The sequence below is a fragment of the Phyllobates terribilis genome, unplaced genomic scaffold (genome assembly GCF_046119375.1).
Source record: "Phyllobates terribilis strain yellow unplaced genomic scaffold, ASM4611937v1 Scaffold_3__8_contigs__length_932513732, whole genome shotgun sequence".
Classification (NCBI taxonomy): domain Eukaryota; kingdom Metazoa; phylum Chordata; class Amphibia; order Anura; family Dendrobatidae; genus Phyllobates; species Phyllobates terribilis.
Window position 1 is genome coordinate 694,603,065 of NW_027362763.1, and position 16,462 is coordinate 694,619,526.

The 16,462-nt window shown below is 52.7% G+C and overlaps 1 protein-coding gene across 3 annotated transcripts in view; it reads left to right on the plus strand.

Annotated features, from left to right (window-relative positions):
* Positions 1 to 1,694: 1,694 nt before the first annotated feature.
* The window catches only part of RAB3GAP2 (RAB3 GTPase activating non-catalytic protein subunit 2), a 68,738-nt gene continuing 53,970 nt past the window's right edge, over positions 1,695 to 16,462 (plus strand). For 2 of the 3 annotated variants that reach the window (XM_073671911.1, XM_073671913.1), the window contains exon 1: positions 2,848 to 3,023. In XM_073671911.1, the coding sequence (XP_073528012.1) occupies positions 2,927 to 3,023 (97 nt within the window). In that variant the 5' untranslated portion in view covers positions 2,848 to 2,926. Of the gene's footprint in view, positions 1,939 to 2,847; positions 3,024 to 16,462 lie in introns of those variants that run through there. The other variant, XM_073671912.1, reaches the window with a different exon arrangement.

A 16,462-nucleotide genomic window follows, 5' to 3' on the forward strand; every position in this document is an offset into this window, starting at 1 on the left:
AAAAAAAGCTGTACAGTTGTAGTTTGAAAAACTGGTCACAAGGTGGCATCATTACTACCATATTTATGGGAACTTCAGAGGTGATAAAGGAGACAATAGCTTGCTGCATATTAAGAGGTCATTACAGAGAACTATATAAAACAAAGCTAGTATAGCTTAACCCCTACATGACTGGGCTATGTTTCATTTTTCCACCTTTAATTCTTCCTCTCTTTTTCCAAGTCCCGTAACTTTTGTATTTTTCCATACCCATACGAGGGCTCGTCCTTTTTTTTGTAGTTTATAATGACACAATTCACTTTACAATATGATGTACTCAACTAGTTAAAAAAAAATAATCGAAGTGTGGTGAAATGGTAAAAAAACAAAAACAGCGCAATTATCTGAGCCCCAATGGGGACAGTGATAATTATGTCTGTATTGCTGTGGAATTAATGGCGCTATATATATGTGAGTAAAATAGATAAATTCTGCCACTCTTCATGAAGTTTTTTTTTGTGGAGACCTGGTAACATGATTCTCCAAATCAGCACGATTACGTCCATAACAAACTTTACATATTTTGTTTTATGTTTTATAAAAACTTTGTGAGAGTTGTAAACGTTTTTATTTTTCGGTCAGTGAAGGTTTTTTTTTTAGGACTTTTTTAAGGTACATAAAATGGCATTTCTTTGGAGGGCCGCACAGCCCTCCAGGTGCTCGCCAGAGGTAGCCTGACTGCCATTAGGTACAGAGATGAGATCCTCAGACCCCTTGTGAGACCATATACTGGTGCGGTTGGCCCTGGGTTCCTCCTAATGCAGGACAATGCCAGACCTCATGTGGCTGGAGTGTATCAGCAGTTCCTGCAAGATGAAGGCATTGAAGCTATGGACTGGCCCGCCCGTTCCCCAGACCTGAATCCGATTGAGCACATCTGGGACATCATGTCTCACTCCATCCACCAACGTCACGTTGCACCACAGACTGTCCAGGAGTTGGCGGATGCTTTAGTCCAGGTCTGGGAGGAGATCCCACAGGAGACCATCCGCAACCTCATCAGGAGCATGCCCAGGCGTTGTAGGGAGGTCATACAGGCACGTGGAGGCCACACACAATACTGAGACTCATTTTGACTTGTTTTAAAGACATTACATCAAAGTTGGATCAGCCTGTAGTGTGTTTTTCCACTTTAATTTTGGGGGTGACTCCAAATCCAGGCCTCCATTGGTTAATAAATGTGATTTCCATTGATGATTTTTGTGTGATTTTGTTGTCAGCACATTCAACTTTGTACAGAACAAAGTATGCAATGAGAATATTTCATTCATTCAGATCTAGGATGTGTTATTTGAGTGTTCCCTTTATTTTTTTGAGCAGTGTATATAGAAAATATTACAAAAAAGCACATTGTCTTTGTTGTCCATGATTTGTTGGTTTTGGTGTTAAATACTCAGATTCCAATTAATCCATAGCCACCAATCAGAGCTCAGGTTTCATTTCTAAAAACTGCTCTGGAAAAATGAAAGCTGAGCTCTAAGTGGTCGCTATGGGCAACAAAGACACATGTCCAGGCAAGCATGTTCTGACAAATCTGCCACAAAGAAAGATGGCGGAAAAGGCAGCAGTCTTCGATCATGTGACTTTTTCCAGTCGCCATGGAAACAGAAAAGCTGCTGAAGACTGTGGCTTTCTGTACCAGGGAAGCAGGGTAGAAGTGTGAGCATGCGCAGAAGGCTCTTGAGTTCAGTCTGACAACTCACCAGAATGACGCAGTTCCGGCGGAGCAGCTCCGCAGCTGGGAGAGGTGACGGGAGCCGCTACAGGGAGGCTGACAGGCGGCGAGCCTGAGCGGAGGCAGGATGGCGTGCACCCTGCTGGAGTTCTGCCGCTTCCAGGACATCAGGCAGGTCCGGGACTTCCTGTTCCCTCAGCTGCGAGAGGAGAAAAAGAACCCGGGTCAGTGGCGGTGTACGGTGTGTCCATGGGAGGGTGCGGGAGGCTGTGTGTGTGTGTGTGTGTGTCTGTCTGTCTGTCTCACCTGTACTGTGTGTGTGTCTGTCTCACCTGTACTGTGTGTGTGTCTCACCTGTACTGTGTGTGTGTGTGTCTCACCTGTACTGTGCGTGTGCGCGTGTGTGTGTGTGTCTCACCTGTACTGTGTGTGTGTGTGTCTCACCTGTACTGTGTGTGTGTGTGTCTCACCTGTACTGTGTATGTGTGTGACACCTGTACTGTGTGTGTGTGTGTGACACCTGTACTGTGTGTGTGTGTGTGACACCTGTACTGTGTGTGTGTGTGTGACACCTGTACTGTGTGTGTGTGTGACACCTGTACTGTGTGTGTGTGACACCTGTACTGTGTGTGTGTGACACCTGTACTGTGTGTGTGTGTCACCTGTACTGTGTGTGTGGGTCACCTGTACTGTGTGTGTGTGTGGGTCACCTGTACTGTGTGTGTGTGTGTGGGTCACCTGTACTGTGTGTGTGTGTGGGTCACCTGTACTGTGTGTGTGTGTGTGGGTCACCTGTACTGTGTGTGTGTGTGTGGGTCACCTGTACTGTGTGTGTGTGTGTGGGTCACCTGTACTGTGTGTGTGTGTGTGTGTGTGTGGGTCACCTGTACTGTGTGTGTGGGTCACCTGTACTGTGTGTGTGTGTGTGTGTGGGTCACCTGTACTGTGTGTGTGTGTGGGTCACCTGTACTGTGTGTGTGTGTGTGGGTCACCTGTACTGTGTGTGTGTGTGTGTGTGGGTCACCTGTACTGTGTGTGTGTGTGTGTGGGTCACCTGTACTGTGTGTGTGTGTGTGGGTCACCTGTACTGTGTGTGTGTGTGTGTGGGTCACCTGTACTGTGTGTGTGTGTGTGGGTCAGCTCCGCAGCTGGGAGAGGTGACGGGAGCCGCTACAGGGAGGCTGACAGGCGGCGAGCCTGAGCGGAGGCAGGATGGCGTGCACCCTGCTGGAGTTCTGCCGCTTCCAGGACATCAGGCAGGTCCGGGACTTCCTGTTCCCCCAGCTGCGAGAGGAGAAAAAGAACCCGGGTCAGTGGCGGTGTACGGTGTGTCCATGGGAGGGTGCGGGAGGCTGTGTGTGTGTGTGTGTGTGTGTGTCTCACCTGTACTGTGTGTGTGTGTGTCTCACCTGTACTGTGTGTGTGTGTGTGTCTCACCTGTACTGTGCGTGTGCGCGTGTGTGTGTGTCTCACCTGTACTGTGTGTGTGTCTCACCTGTACTGTGTGTGTGTGTGTCTCACCTGTACTGTGTGTGTGTGTGACACCTGTACTGTGTGTGTGTGTGTGACACCTGTACTGTGTGTGTGTGACACCTGTACTGTGTGTGTGTGACACCTGTACTGTGTGTGTGTGACACCTGTACTGTGTGTGTGTGACACCTGTACTGTGTGTGTGTGTGACACCTGTACTGTGTGTGTGTGACACCTGTACTGTGTGTGTGTGTCACCTGTACTGTGTGTGTGTGTCACCTGTACTGTGTGTGTGTGTCACCTGTACTGTGTGTGTGTGTCACCTGTACTGTGTGTGTGTGTCACCTGTACTGTGTGTGGGTCACCTGTACTGTGTGTGGGTCACCTGTACTGTGTGTGGGTCACCTGTACTGTGTGTGGGTCACCTGTACTGTGTGTGTGTGTGGGTCACCTGTACTGTGTGTGTGTGTGGGTCACCTGTACTGTGTGTGTGTGTGTGGGTCACCTGTACTGTGTGTGTGTGTGTGGGTCACCTGTACTGTGTGTGTGTGTGTGTGGGTCACCTGTACTGTGTGTGTGTGTGTGTGGGTCACCTGTACTGTGTGTGTGTGTGTGGGTCACCTGTACTGTGTGTGTGTGTGTGTGTGGGTCACCTGTACTGTGTGTGTGTGTGTGGGTCACCTGTACTGTGTGTGTGTGTGTGGGTCACCTGTACTGTGTGTGTGTGTGTGTGTGGGTCACCTGTACTGTGTGTGTGTGTGTGGGTCACCTGTACTGTGTGTGTGTGTGGGTCACCTGTACTGTGTGTGTGTGTGGGTCACCTGTACTGTGTGTGTGTGTGTGGGTCACCTGTACTGTGTGTGTGTGTGTGTCACCTGTACTGTGTGTGTGTGTGTGGGTCACCTGTACTGTGTGTGTGTATGGGTCACCTGTACTGTGTGGGTCACCTGTACTGTGTGTGTGTGGGTCACCTGTACTGTGTGTGTATGGGTCACCTGTACTGTGTGTGTGTGGGTCACCTGTACTGTGTGTGTGTGGGTCACCTGTACTGTGTGTGTGTGGGTCACCTGTACTGTGTGTGTGTGGGTCACACCTGTACTGTGTGTGTGTGGGTCACACCTGTACTGTGTGTGTGTGGGTCACACCTGTACTGTGTGTGTGTGGGTCACACCTGTACTGTGTGTGTGTGGGTCACACCTGTACTGTGTGTGTGTGGGTCACACCTGTACTGTGTGTGTGTGGGTCACACCTGTACTGTGTGTGTGTGGGTCACACCTGTACTGTGTGTGTGTGGGTCACACCTGTACTGTGTGTGTGTGGGTCACACCTGTACTGTGTGTGTGTGGGTCACACCTGTACTGTGTGTGTGTGGGTCACACCTGTACTGTGTGTGTGTGGGTCACACCTGTACTGTGTGTGTGTGGGTCACCTGTACTGTGTGTGTGTGGGTCACACCTGTACTGTGTGTGTGTGGGTCACACCTGTACTGTGTGTGTGTGGGTCACACCTGTACTGTGTGTGTGTGGGTCACACCTGTACTGTGTGTGTGTGGGTCACACCTGTACTGTGTGTGTGTGTGTGGGTGACACCTGTACTGTGGGTGACACCTGTACTGTGTGTGTGTGGGTCACCTGTACTGTGTGTGTGTATGGGTCACCTGTACTGTGTGGGTCACCTGTACTGTGTGTGTGTGGGTCACCTGTACTGTGTGTGTGTGGGTCACCTGTACTGTGTGTGTGTGGGTGACACCTGTACTGTGTGTGTGTGGGTGACACCTGTACTGTGTGTGTGTGGGTGACACCTGTACTGTGTGTGTGTGGGTGACACCTGTACTGTGTGTGTGTGGGTGACACCTGTACTGTGTGTGTGTGGGTGACACCTGTACTGTGTGTGTGTGTCTCACCTGTACTGTGCGTGTGCGCGTGTGTGTGTGTCTCACCTGTACTGTGTGTGTGTCTCACCTGTACTGTGTGTGTGTGTGTCTCACCTGTACTGTGTGTGTGTGTGACACCTGTACTGTGTGTGTGTGTGTGACACCTGTACTGTGTGTGTGTGTGTGACACCTGTACTGTGTGTGTGTGTGACACCTGTACTGTGTGTGTGTGTGACACCTGTACTGTGTGTGTGTGTGACACCTGTACTGTGTGTGTCACCTGTACTGTGTGTGTGTGTCACCTGTACTGTGTGTGTGTGTCACCTGTACTGTGTGTGTGTGTCACCTGTACTGTGTGTGTGTGTCACCTGTACTGTGTGTGGGTCACCTGTACTGTGTGTGTGTCTGGGTCACCTGTACTGTGTGTGTGTGTGGGTCACCTGTACTGTGTGTGTGTGTGTGGGTCACCTGTACTGTGTGTGTGTGTGTGGGTCACCTGTACTGTGTGTGTGTGTGTGGGTCACCTGTACTGTGTGTGTGTGTGTGTGGGTCACCTGTACTGTGTGTGTGTGTGTGTGGGTCACCTGTACTGTGTGTGTGTGTGTGGGTCACCTGTACTGTGTGTGTGTGTGTGGGTCACCTGTACTGTGTGTGTGTGTGTGTGTGGGTCACCTGTACTGTGTGTGTGTGTGTGGGTCACCTGTACTGTGTGTGTGTGTGTGGGTCACCTGTACTGTGTGTGTGTGTGTGTGTGGGTCACCTGTACTGTGTGTGTGTGTGTGGGTCACCTGTACTGTGTGTGTGTGTGTGTGTGGGTCACCTGTACTGTGTGTGTGTGTGGGTCACCTGTACTGTGTGTGTGTGTGTGGGTCACCTGTACTGTGTGTGTGTGTGGGTCACCTGTACTGTGTGTGTGTGTGTGGGTCACCTGTACTGTGTGTGTGTGTGGGTCACCTGTACTGTGTGTGTGTGTGTGGGTCACCTGTACTGTGTGTGTGTATGGGTCACCTGTACTGTGTGTGTATGGGTCACCTGTACTGTGTGTGTGTGGGTCACCTGTACTGTGTGTGTGTGGGTCACCTGTACTGTGTGTGTATGGGTCACCTGTACTGTGTGTGTGTGGGTCACCTGTACTGTGTGTGTGTGGGTCACCTGTACTGTGTGTGTGTGGGTCACCTGTACTGTGTGTGTGTGGGTCACCTGTACTGTGTGTGTGTGGGTCACACCTGTACTGTGTGTGTGTGGGTCACACCTGTACTGTGTGTGTGTGGGTCACACCTGTACTGTGTGTGTGTGGGTCACACCTGTACTGTGTGTGTGTGGGTCACACCTGTACTGTGTGTGTGTGGGTCACACCTGTACTGTGTGTGTGTGGGTCACCTGTACTGTGTGTGTGTGGGTCACACCTGTACTGTGTGTGTGTGGGTCACACCTGTACTGTGTGTGTGTGGGTCACACCTGTACTGTGTGTGTGTGGGTCACACCTGTACTGTGTGTGTGTGGGTGACACCTGTACTGTGTGTGTGTGGGTGACACCTGTACTGTGTGTGTGTGGGTGACACCTGTACTGTGTGTGTGTGGGTGACACCTGTACTGTGGGTGACACCTGTACTGTGTGTGTGTGGGTGACACCTGTACTGTGGGTGACACCTGTACTGTGTGTGTGTGGGTCACCTGTACTGTGTGGGTCACCTGTACTGTGTGTGTGTGGGTGACACCTGTACTGTGTGTGTGTGGGTGACACCTGTACTGTGTGTGTGTGGGTGACACCTGTACTGTGTGTGTGTGGGTGACACCTGTACTGTGTGTGTGTGGGTGACACCTGTACTGTGTGTGTGTGGGTGACACCTGTACTGTGTGTGTGTGGGTGACACCTGTACTGTGTGTGTGTGGGTGACACCTGTACTGTGTGTGTGTGGGTGACACCTGTACTGTGTGTGTGTGGGTGACACCTGTACTGTGTGTGTGTGTGTGGGTGACACCTGTACTGTGGGTGACACCTGTACTGTGTGTGTGTGTGGGTGACACCTGTACTGTGTGTGTGTGTGGGTGACACCTGTACTGTGTGTGTGTGGGTGACACCTGTACTGTGTGTGTGTGGGTGACACCTGTACTGTGTGTGTGTGGGTGACACCTGTACTGTGGGTGACACCTGTACTGTGTGTGTGTGGGTGACACCTGTACTGTGGGTGACACCTGTACTGTGTGTGTGTGTGGGTGACACCTGTACTGTGTGTGTGTGTGGGTGACACCTGTACTGTGTGTGTGTGTGGGTGACACCTGTACTGTGTGTGTGTGTGGGTGACACCTGTACTGTGTGTGTGTGTGGGTGACACCTGTACTGTGTGTGTGTGTGGGTGACACCTGTACTGTGTGTGTGTGTGGGTGACACCTGTACTGTGTGTGTGTGTGGGTGACACCTGTACTGTGTGTGTGTGTGGGTGACACCTGTACTGTGTGTGTGTGTGGGTGACACCTGTACTGTGTGTGTGTGTGGGTGACACCTGTACTGTGTGTGTGTGTGGGTGACACCTGTACTGTGTGTGTGTGTGGGTGACACCTGTACTGTGTGTGTGTGTGGGTGACACCTGTACTGTGTGTGTGTGTGGGTGACACCTGTACTGTGTGTGTGTGGGTGACACCTGTACTGTGTGTGTGTGTGGGTGACACCTGTACTGTGTGTGTGTGTGGGTGACACCTGTACTGTGTGTGTGTGTGGGTGACACCTGTACTGTGGGTGACACCTGTACTGTGGGTGACACCTGTACTGTGGGTGACACCTGTACTGTGTGTGTGTGGGTGACACCTGTACTGTGTGTGTGTGGGTGACACCTGTACTGTGTGTGTGTGTGGGTGACACCTGTACTGTGTGTGTGTGTGGGTGACACCTGTACTGTGTGTGTGTGGGTGACACCTGTACTGTGGGTGACACCTGTACTGTGGGTGACACCTGTACTGTGGGTGACACCTGTACTGTGTGTGTGTGGGTGACACCTGTACTGTGTGTGTGTGGGTGACACCTGTACTGTGTGTGTGTGGGTGACACCTGTACTGTGTGTGTGTGGGTGACACCTGTACTGTGTGTGTGTGTCACCTGTACTGTGTGTGTGTGTGTCACCTGTACTGTGTGTGTGTGTGTCACCTGTACTGTGTGTGTGTCACCTGTACTGTGTGTGTGTGTGACACCTGTACTGTGTGTGTGTGTGTCACCTGTACTGTGTGTGTGTGTCACCTGTACTGTGTGTGTGTGTGTGTCACCTGTACTGTGTGTGTGTGTGTGTCACCTGTACTGTGTGTGTGTGTGTGTCACCTGTACTGTGTGTGTGTGTGTGTCACCTGTACTGTGTGTGTCACCTGTACTGTGTGTGTGTGTCACCTGTACTGTGTGTGTGTGTGACACCTGTACTGTGTGTGTGTGACACCTGTACTGTGTGTGTGTGTGTATGTGACACCTGTACTGTGTGTGTCACCTGTACTGTGTGTGTGTGTGTGTGTGTGTGTGTGTGGCCTGCACCACTCATATCTCACTTTATACCCTGTACTGTATGTGTATTGTTATTTGCCTTGTGTAACTAATCATCTCTCCATAGTCGCTGAGAGGTTTCTGGGGGTCTGAACACTGGACCCTCACTGATCTGGGGATCGGGGCTCTGCAGTCCCCTGTTTGTTTTTGTGATGGTCTCATCTCTGCTCAGTACAGCATTTTTGAGGCGGAGGGTGATCACTTGGACTCCCCATTTATTTCTCCAGGATTTGTGTAATATGGAGGCTCCATAGTGAAACTGAACACACCGATGACTATTGTGCACTGGGTGTTGTAGATTGTCTTCCCGTGCAGCCGGTATTGGGTATCCGTGTCTAATCAAGGTAATGGCACTACTGCTGTCAGCGATCAGCAGCAGCGGTCCCAGGCCCTTAGAGAAACCACCTCTGTGCTTCAGATGGAGTAGTGTTTCTGGAATGATGAGCACAAGTGATGATGTGTAGACAATCTTGACAGCCCCATTAGCCATCTTTAAAGGGGAGCCTGTGAACCCAAATTTACATTTCAACACAGCTTTGTAGGAGATGAAGCAACAATAAAAATTATTTGTTTTTAAATCTGTTGCTCAGTTGCCCCAAAGATACAGCTTTTATGTTATATGCAGATGAGGGTGCTTAGTGCACCCTCGGTGTGACTAAATGTCTTGTTGTGCACTTCCACCCACTTATTTAGGTCACTACTATGTTGATTGACTGCGCCGGTTTTCTCAGATCCAGAATTGGCTGAAGATAAAGCTCCATTATGTGATCACTGTTATGTAAAAAAGAGAGCACAGAAATCACTCTCTCCTCGCTGCTGACATTGCTCATCTCCTCTGCTATTTCTTCAGTGCAAGAGTGTGCATACAAATCACTCTCTCCTCACTGGTAACGTTACTCGGGTATAGCAGGGTAGCGGAGAAAGTGATTTTTGTTCTCTCTTCTGCATTGAAGTGATAGCAGAGGAGATGAGCAGTGTCAGCAGCAAGGAGAGAGTGATTTGTGTGTTTTGTGCTGCACATGGACAGCGTTCAATAACAGTGGTTTATCTTCAGATGGCACTGGCTGTGGGCAAAGCAGCGCTGGCAATCAACATAAAAGAATTGGCAGTAAGTGGGAGGAATGTTGCACTGAAGTATTTATCCACCCGGGGTTGCACTGAGCACCTTCATTTACATGTTACAATAAAGTTTTTTTTTTGGGGGGGGGGGGGGGGGGCAACAAAGGAACAAATTTAAAAAAGAATGATTTTTATTGTTGCTTCATCTACTATTTGTTTAGTTTAAAGTGTGAACTTGGAGTCACAGACAGCCATTAAATGAGTTGTCAGCCCCAAATTGCATTTGCAACGTATCCTTTAAAAAAATTGTTCCTTTTTTCACCTTTGCAGAGCGGTTGGTGCACCCTTGGTGTGGCTAAGCGCCTCATTGCACCCTGTCAACTTTTTTTAAAATTTTTTTTAAACAAACCTCCACCACCCTCTCTTCTGATGGAGAATGCCAGCGCTCTCAGAGACAGCTTTGTTTGCAAGTGAGTGCACGCACTCTCACAAACTATCCTCTCTCCGGTCTCCTGAAGTCGCTCGCAACACCTAGAACTATGGCGGTGCGGCCTCAGGACTGCATGTGAACGAGCACTCTCTTGGACGCGCTTCCACTTGCAGATAGTTCTGGCTGGGGGAATGCTAGCACTGTCAATCAGAAAAGACGGAGGTGGATGTAAGGAGTGCAAAAAAAGGGGGCGGAAAAGTGTTCTGAGGCGCTTTGCCACACCAAGGGTGCACCATGCACCATTAATTTTTATAGGTGAATAAAGTTGTCTTTCTGGACAACAAAAAGCGAGCGGCAAATAGAATGACTTTATAGGGGCTAAGGCCTGACTGGCTCGGGGGGAATAATGAGTGAATCGATTCGCAGGACCCTGGGCCATTGTGCAGGGCAGTATTTCAATGTAATGTTATCTAGTAATATTATGGGGTCAGGAGAGGATCCGGACCGATGATGACGTCTCCGTCATAGCACTGAGCCGTACGTTACTATGCATTGTGGACGGAGCGAGTGTTTCCATAGAGATTGGAGAAATCCTCTGCGGCTGTAATGTATCCACGTAGTAAAGTCATTAATGATGTGAGTAGTAGTAGTTGAGACATTGCATGATTCCTCTTGTAGTACCGTGCAGGGCTGCAGAGCGTTTCACATGCCCTGCTGTTACCCTGCGATCAGAGTACAGGCTGCTATACACACCAGCACGCAGGATTGTTACTGAGGCGTTTTATTATGGGATTTCTATGTAAGAATTTTACAGAAAAACATTAAACTGACTGCTGAAGCCAACCTGCAGCTGTCATCTCAGAGAGCGTGGGTGTCGCTGGCACCACTCGCGTCCTGCCATTACAGCCAATAAATATTATTTACTGTGTGATGCAAAATCTGCAATTTTCGAATAAATTTGTCAAGTCTTCACTGTCTGTAAGATCCCTGCTTGCTGTCATTGAATAGACAACGTTGTGGTTTATTTCCAACCTGTGTGCTGTGACTGCGACACCGGCAGAGACGGCTTCTGGTGCCACGGCTGGGGTTGTGCCTACTGTCTGGGCACTAGCTGAGGCTTTGTCACTGTCAGTGACCAGAAGGGCTGTTATGACAGCAGCCATTGGATGTAGGTGTTATGGTGGCAAGAAGTAAAGGGGTAGTAGCTGTCTAATCGTTGAGGGTCCCATACCACCACTTGTCAATATGGCCTCGTTGTATAGGATGGGGAAGAGCCTTTTATTTTATTCCTTTTATCCTACGTTGCCATATACATAGCAGATCTTGCATCATGGAATTGTACGCGGGGAAATCCGCTGTATATTACAGTAGTAGAATTTCAGGGAAAAGTCATCCAGACTCCGGACACAATCCAGGACTGATCTGATGTTGGATATCACCGGCGACTTCACCCTTTGCGATGATTAGGATGAAAATTGCATAATATCCACACTGATTTCTGCTTCTACAGGTTTCCTAATGCAGAAGCTCCGCGGTGGGGGGAGTCCCATGACAACAGACCTCCAAATAATTTATTTTTTGAGCGTTGATCAGTGGGGGTTTAGTGTAAAAGTGATCACTCAAACAAAGGGTTAAAGGGGTTTTCCAGAACTTACTTCTTCATGACTAGCCTCAGGACAGTTCATCAATGTCAGATTAGTGGTTTCCCGACACCTGGCTCCCCCACGGATCAATCAGCTGCTAGCGGGTCCCATGGTGGCCAGATGTACCCCAGTGTACAGAGCTGTCATGGCACAGCTCCGTATATGGTGTAGTGGCCATTCTCAGGTACTGCAGCTCAGCTCCTATTGATGTGAATGTGACCAGAGCTTCTTCAGTACCTGAGAACAGACATTACATAGTCCTATTTATGGGAGCTCTTTCACACCAGTGCACAATGCTATCAGTGATTGACATCTAGCTCTGTCAGTGGCGCTGTTATACAGATTCAATCCCCTTCCTGGTCGTCCTTTAATTCGCAATTGAACTTTACGTGTAATAACCTTTCAAAGCATAGGGGCGGGACTGTGGGTAGGGTTTTTGCTTTTACCTTTCCCCCTCTGCCCCTGGTGTCTGTATATGCCTCCTTTTTTAAAGTTTTACGCCGGCACCGTCTTCCTCGCGGGCGGCGCTTGTGCAGATCTCCCAGCGGTCTTTAGTAAAATGGCGCTGGTGGCAACACATGCTCAGTTTGAGATCTCGGCTCGTCATTGACAAGATTGCTATGACAGATTCTCTTTAAAGAGGGCCTTTCACCAGCTCGGCCACATCATGGAATAGCGGCTGCAGAGCTGAGCAAAACATATATATTGTTTATGTTAGCTAGTAAATTTTAGATTCTAGTTTCCGCTCAAACCAAGGGTTCACTCCCCACCTTTACACTTTACATGGGGTTGACCAATCATAAGCAGGATGTGTCATGCAGGGGGGTAAAAAAAATGCCCCCAGAGAATGTGAGACCCTACCTTCTCTTTGTGAGAAATGTAATGACAGCCCTGTTTTCTTCGCTGATCTCACTGCCAGCATCTTCTGTGATTACAAATGGAGGTTGAGGGGGAGTAGAGTAGAGCTGTGTCATTACAATCACCATCTGCTGCTCTCATCTCATGACACTGTGTGGGGTAAGGGGGAGTGGAGCAGAGTTGACAGTGCTGTGAGAGTAGAGCTGAAGAGGTGTTTTTGATGGCTCACAGCCTTGCTCTCCTCCACATTCAGTGTGATTACAGGGATTGGAGGCTAGTGGAGCAGAGCAGTTTGGCATTACAAACACTATCTACAGCTCTTATTTTACGACACTGTCAGTGTGGGGGGTAGTAGAGCAGAGCTGAAAGTGCTGCAGAGGTGTTTGTAATGCCCTAAGCCCTACTTTCCTCATTGATCTTACTTTCAGCATCCCATGTGATTTCCAAGAGGGGGAGGGGAGTATAGAAGAGCTAGGTGTCATTGCAAACACCTCTTGCAGCTCTCTTCTCACAGGCTGTCAGCTTTGCTGTACTCTGCCCATCCCACCACACAAGCAATGGGATGAGAGCTTCTAGAAGTGTTTGCAATGACACACAGCTCTGCTCTACACCCCCCCATGCCGTTGTAATCACAGTGAAGCGAGCAGGGGCCGTGTGTTATTACATGTCTCACTCGAGAAAGCCGGGTCTGACCTTTTCTAAGGGTGTGTTATTTTTTGGGGGGGTAACATCATGCTGGGGATAAAGTACACACTCCCAGAGAGAAATCTCTGCTAACACCCCCTTAGTTTAAGGGCAAATTACAATCTAAACTTTACAAGATAATATCTCTGCAACGGAAACGAAAAATTAGCAGCCGCTATTCCATGATACGGACCGATGAAAGGCCCTCTATAAGCAAGATAGTAGGATGCTCAGGGCAGAGCTGATCCTGCGTGCCCCCCGCTCTGCCAGCACTGCTACATATATCATCCTATGTCTGGATTCACATCACATTCAGCTGGTGACTCACTGCCGTCCTATAATTAGGCTCAGTTAGTCTATATGATGGCGAGTGCCTGCTGTATAACACCTTGATGGCAGAACACGTGCTGACAGTGACGCCAGCGGGGCTGAAGATAAAGTGACATTGAATCTGCCTGCGGCCCCATCACAAGGAGACGGATGCCCGTGTCTGGCATCACAGCGGGAAGGCTAGCCTGGAATGACGTGGGCACGAGATTTCAGTGTTTCATTCGAAGACTTGGGTCCATTTAATGTAATTATTAAAGCACTCTTTAATGTGCTAAACTTTGGTGACAGGGTTGTACTGGATGATCAGAAATTCTAGATTATTGGAAAGAATAAAACGACTTCTAACACGCTATCAACGTAAAATGTTTGGAGAAGTTTTCTATTATGTTTGGGAGGTTTCCTGCATACAATATGAGCCCCCACACATGGCCTCCTGCATACAGTATGAGCCCCCACACATGGCCTCCTGCATACAATATGAGCCCCCACACATGGCCTCCTGTATACAGTATGAGCCCCCACACATGGCCTCCTGTATACAGTATGAGCCCCCACACATGGCCTCCTGTATACAGTATGAGCCCCCACACATGGCCTCCTGTATACAGTATGAGCCCCCACACATGGCCTCCTGTATACAGTATGAGCCCCCACACATGGCCTCCTGTATACAGTATGACCCCCCACACACGGCCTCCTAAATACAGTGTGAGCCCCCCCCACGCGGCCTCCTGTGGGCAGTGTTGAGCCCCCCCCCCCACGCGGCCTCCTGTGGGCAGTGTTGAGCCCCCCCCCCCCACGCGGCCTCCTGTGGGCAGTGTTGAGCCCCCCCCCCCACGCGGCCTCCTGTGGGCAGTGTTGAGCCCCCCCCCCCACGCGGCCTCCTGTGGGCAGTGTTGAGCCCCCCCCCCCCCACGCGGCCTCCTGTGGGCAGTGTTGAGCCCCCCCCCCCCACGCGGCCTCCTGTGGGCAGTGTTGAGCCCCCCCCCCCCACACGCGGCCTCCTGTGGGCAGTGTTGAGCCCCCCCCCCACGCGGCCTCCTGTGGGCAGTGTTGAGCCCCCCCCCCACGCGGCCTCCTGTGAGCAGTGTTGAGCCCCCCCCCACGCGGCCTCCTGTGGGCAGTGTTGAGCCCCCCCCCACGCGGCCTCCTGTGGGCTGTGTTGAGCCCCCCCCCCACGCGGCCTCCTGTGGGCAGTGTTGAGCCCCCCCCCCCACGCGGCCTCCTGTGGGCAGTGTTGAGCCCCCCCCCCACGCGGCCTCCTGTGGGCAGTGTTGAGCCCCCCCCCCCCACGCGGCCTCCTGTGGGCAGTGTTGAGCCCCCCCCCCCACGCGGCCTCCTGTGGGCAGTGTTGAGCCCCCCCCCCACGCGGCCTCCTGTGGGCAGTGTTGAGCCCCCCCCCACGCGGCCTCCTGTGGGCAGTGTTGAGCCCCCCCCCACGCGGCCTCCTGTGGGCAGTGTTGAGCCCCCCCCCACGCGGCCTCCTGTGGGCAGTGTTGAGCCCCCCCCCACGCGGCCTCCTGTGGGCAGTGTTGAGCCCCCCCCCCACGCGGCCTCCTGTGGGCAGTGTTGAGCCCCCCCCCACGCGGCCTCCTGTGGGCAGTGTTGAGCCCCCCCCCCACGCGGCCTCCTGTGGGCAGTGTTGAGCCCCCCCCCCACGCGGCCTCCTGTGGGCAGTGTTGAGCCCCCCCCCCACGCGGCCTCCTGTGGGCAGTGTTGAGCCCCCCCCCCACGCGGCCTCCTGTGGGCAGTGTTGAGCCCCCCCCCCCACGCGGCCTCCTGTGGGCAGTGTTGAGCCCCCCCCCACGCGGCCTCCTGTGGGCAGTGTTGAGCCCCCCCCCCACGCGGCCTCCTGTGGGCAGTGTTGAGCCCCCCCCCCACGCGGCCTCCTGTGGGCAGTGTTGAGCCCCCCCCCCACGCGGCCTCCTGTGGGCAGTGTTGAGCCCCCCCCCACGCGGCCTCCTGTGGGCAGTGTTGAGCCCCCCCCCCACGCGGCCTCCTGTGGGCAGTGTTGAGCCCCCCCCCCCACGCGGCCTCCTGTGGGCAGTGTTGAGCCCCCCCCCCCACGCGGCCTCCTGTGGGCAGTGTTGAGCCCCCCCCCCCACGCGGCCTCCTGTGGGCAGTGTTGAGCCCCCCCCCCACGCGGCCTCCTGTGGGCAGTGTTGAGCCCCCCCCCACGCGGCCTCCTGTGGGCAGTGTTGAGCCCCCCCCCCACGCGGCCTCCTGTGGGCAGTGTTGAGCCCCCCCCCACGCGGCCTCCTGTGGGCAGTGTTGAGCCCCCCCCCACGCGGCCTCCTGTGGGCAGTGTTGACCCCCCCCCACGCGGCCTCCTGTGGGCAGTGTTGACCCCCCCCCACGCGGCCTCCTGTGGGCAGTGTTGACCCCCCCCCACGCGGCCTCCTGTGGGCAGTGTTGACCCCCCCCCCCCACGCGGCCTCCTGTGGGCAGTGTTGAGCCCCCCCCCACGCGGCCTCCTGTGGGCAGTGTTGAGCCCCCCCCCCCACGCGGCCTCCTGTGGGCAGTGTTGAGCCCCCCCCCCCACGCGGCCTCCTGTGGGCAGTGTTGAGCCCCCCCCCCCACGCGGCCTCCTGTGGGCAGTGTTGAGCCCCCCCCCCCACGCGGCCTCCTGTGGGCAGTGTTGAGCCCCCCCCCACGCGGCCTCCTGTGGGCAGTGTTGAGCCCCCCCCCACGTGGCCTCCTGTGGGCAGTGTTGAGCCCCCCCCCCCACGCGGCCTCCTGTAGGCAGTGTTGAGCCCCCCCCCACGCGGCCTCCTGTAGGTATTGTTGAGCCCCCCCCCCATACGGCCCCCTGTATACATACAAAATATCTCATACACATAAAAAAACACCACCACATACTCGCCTCTCTCCCGTTCTC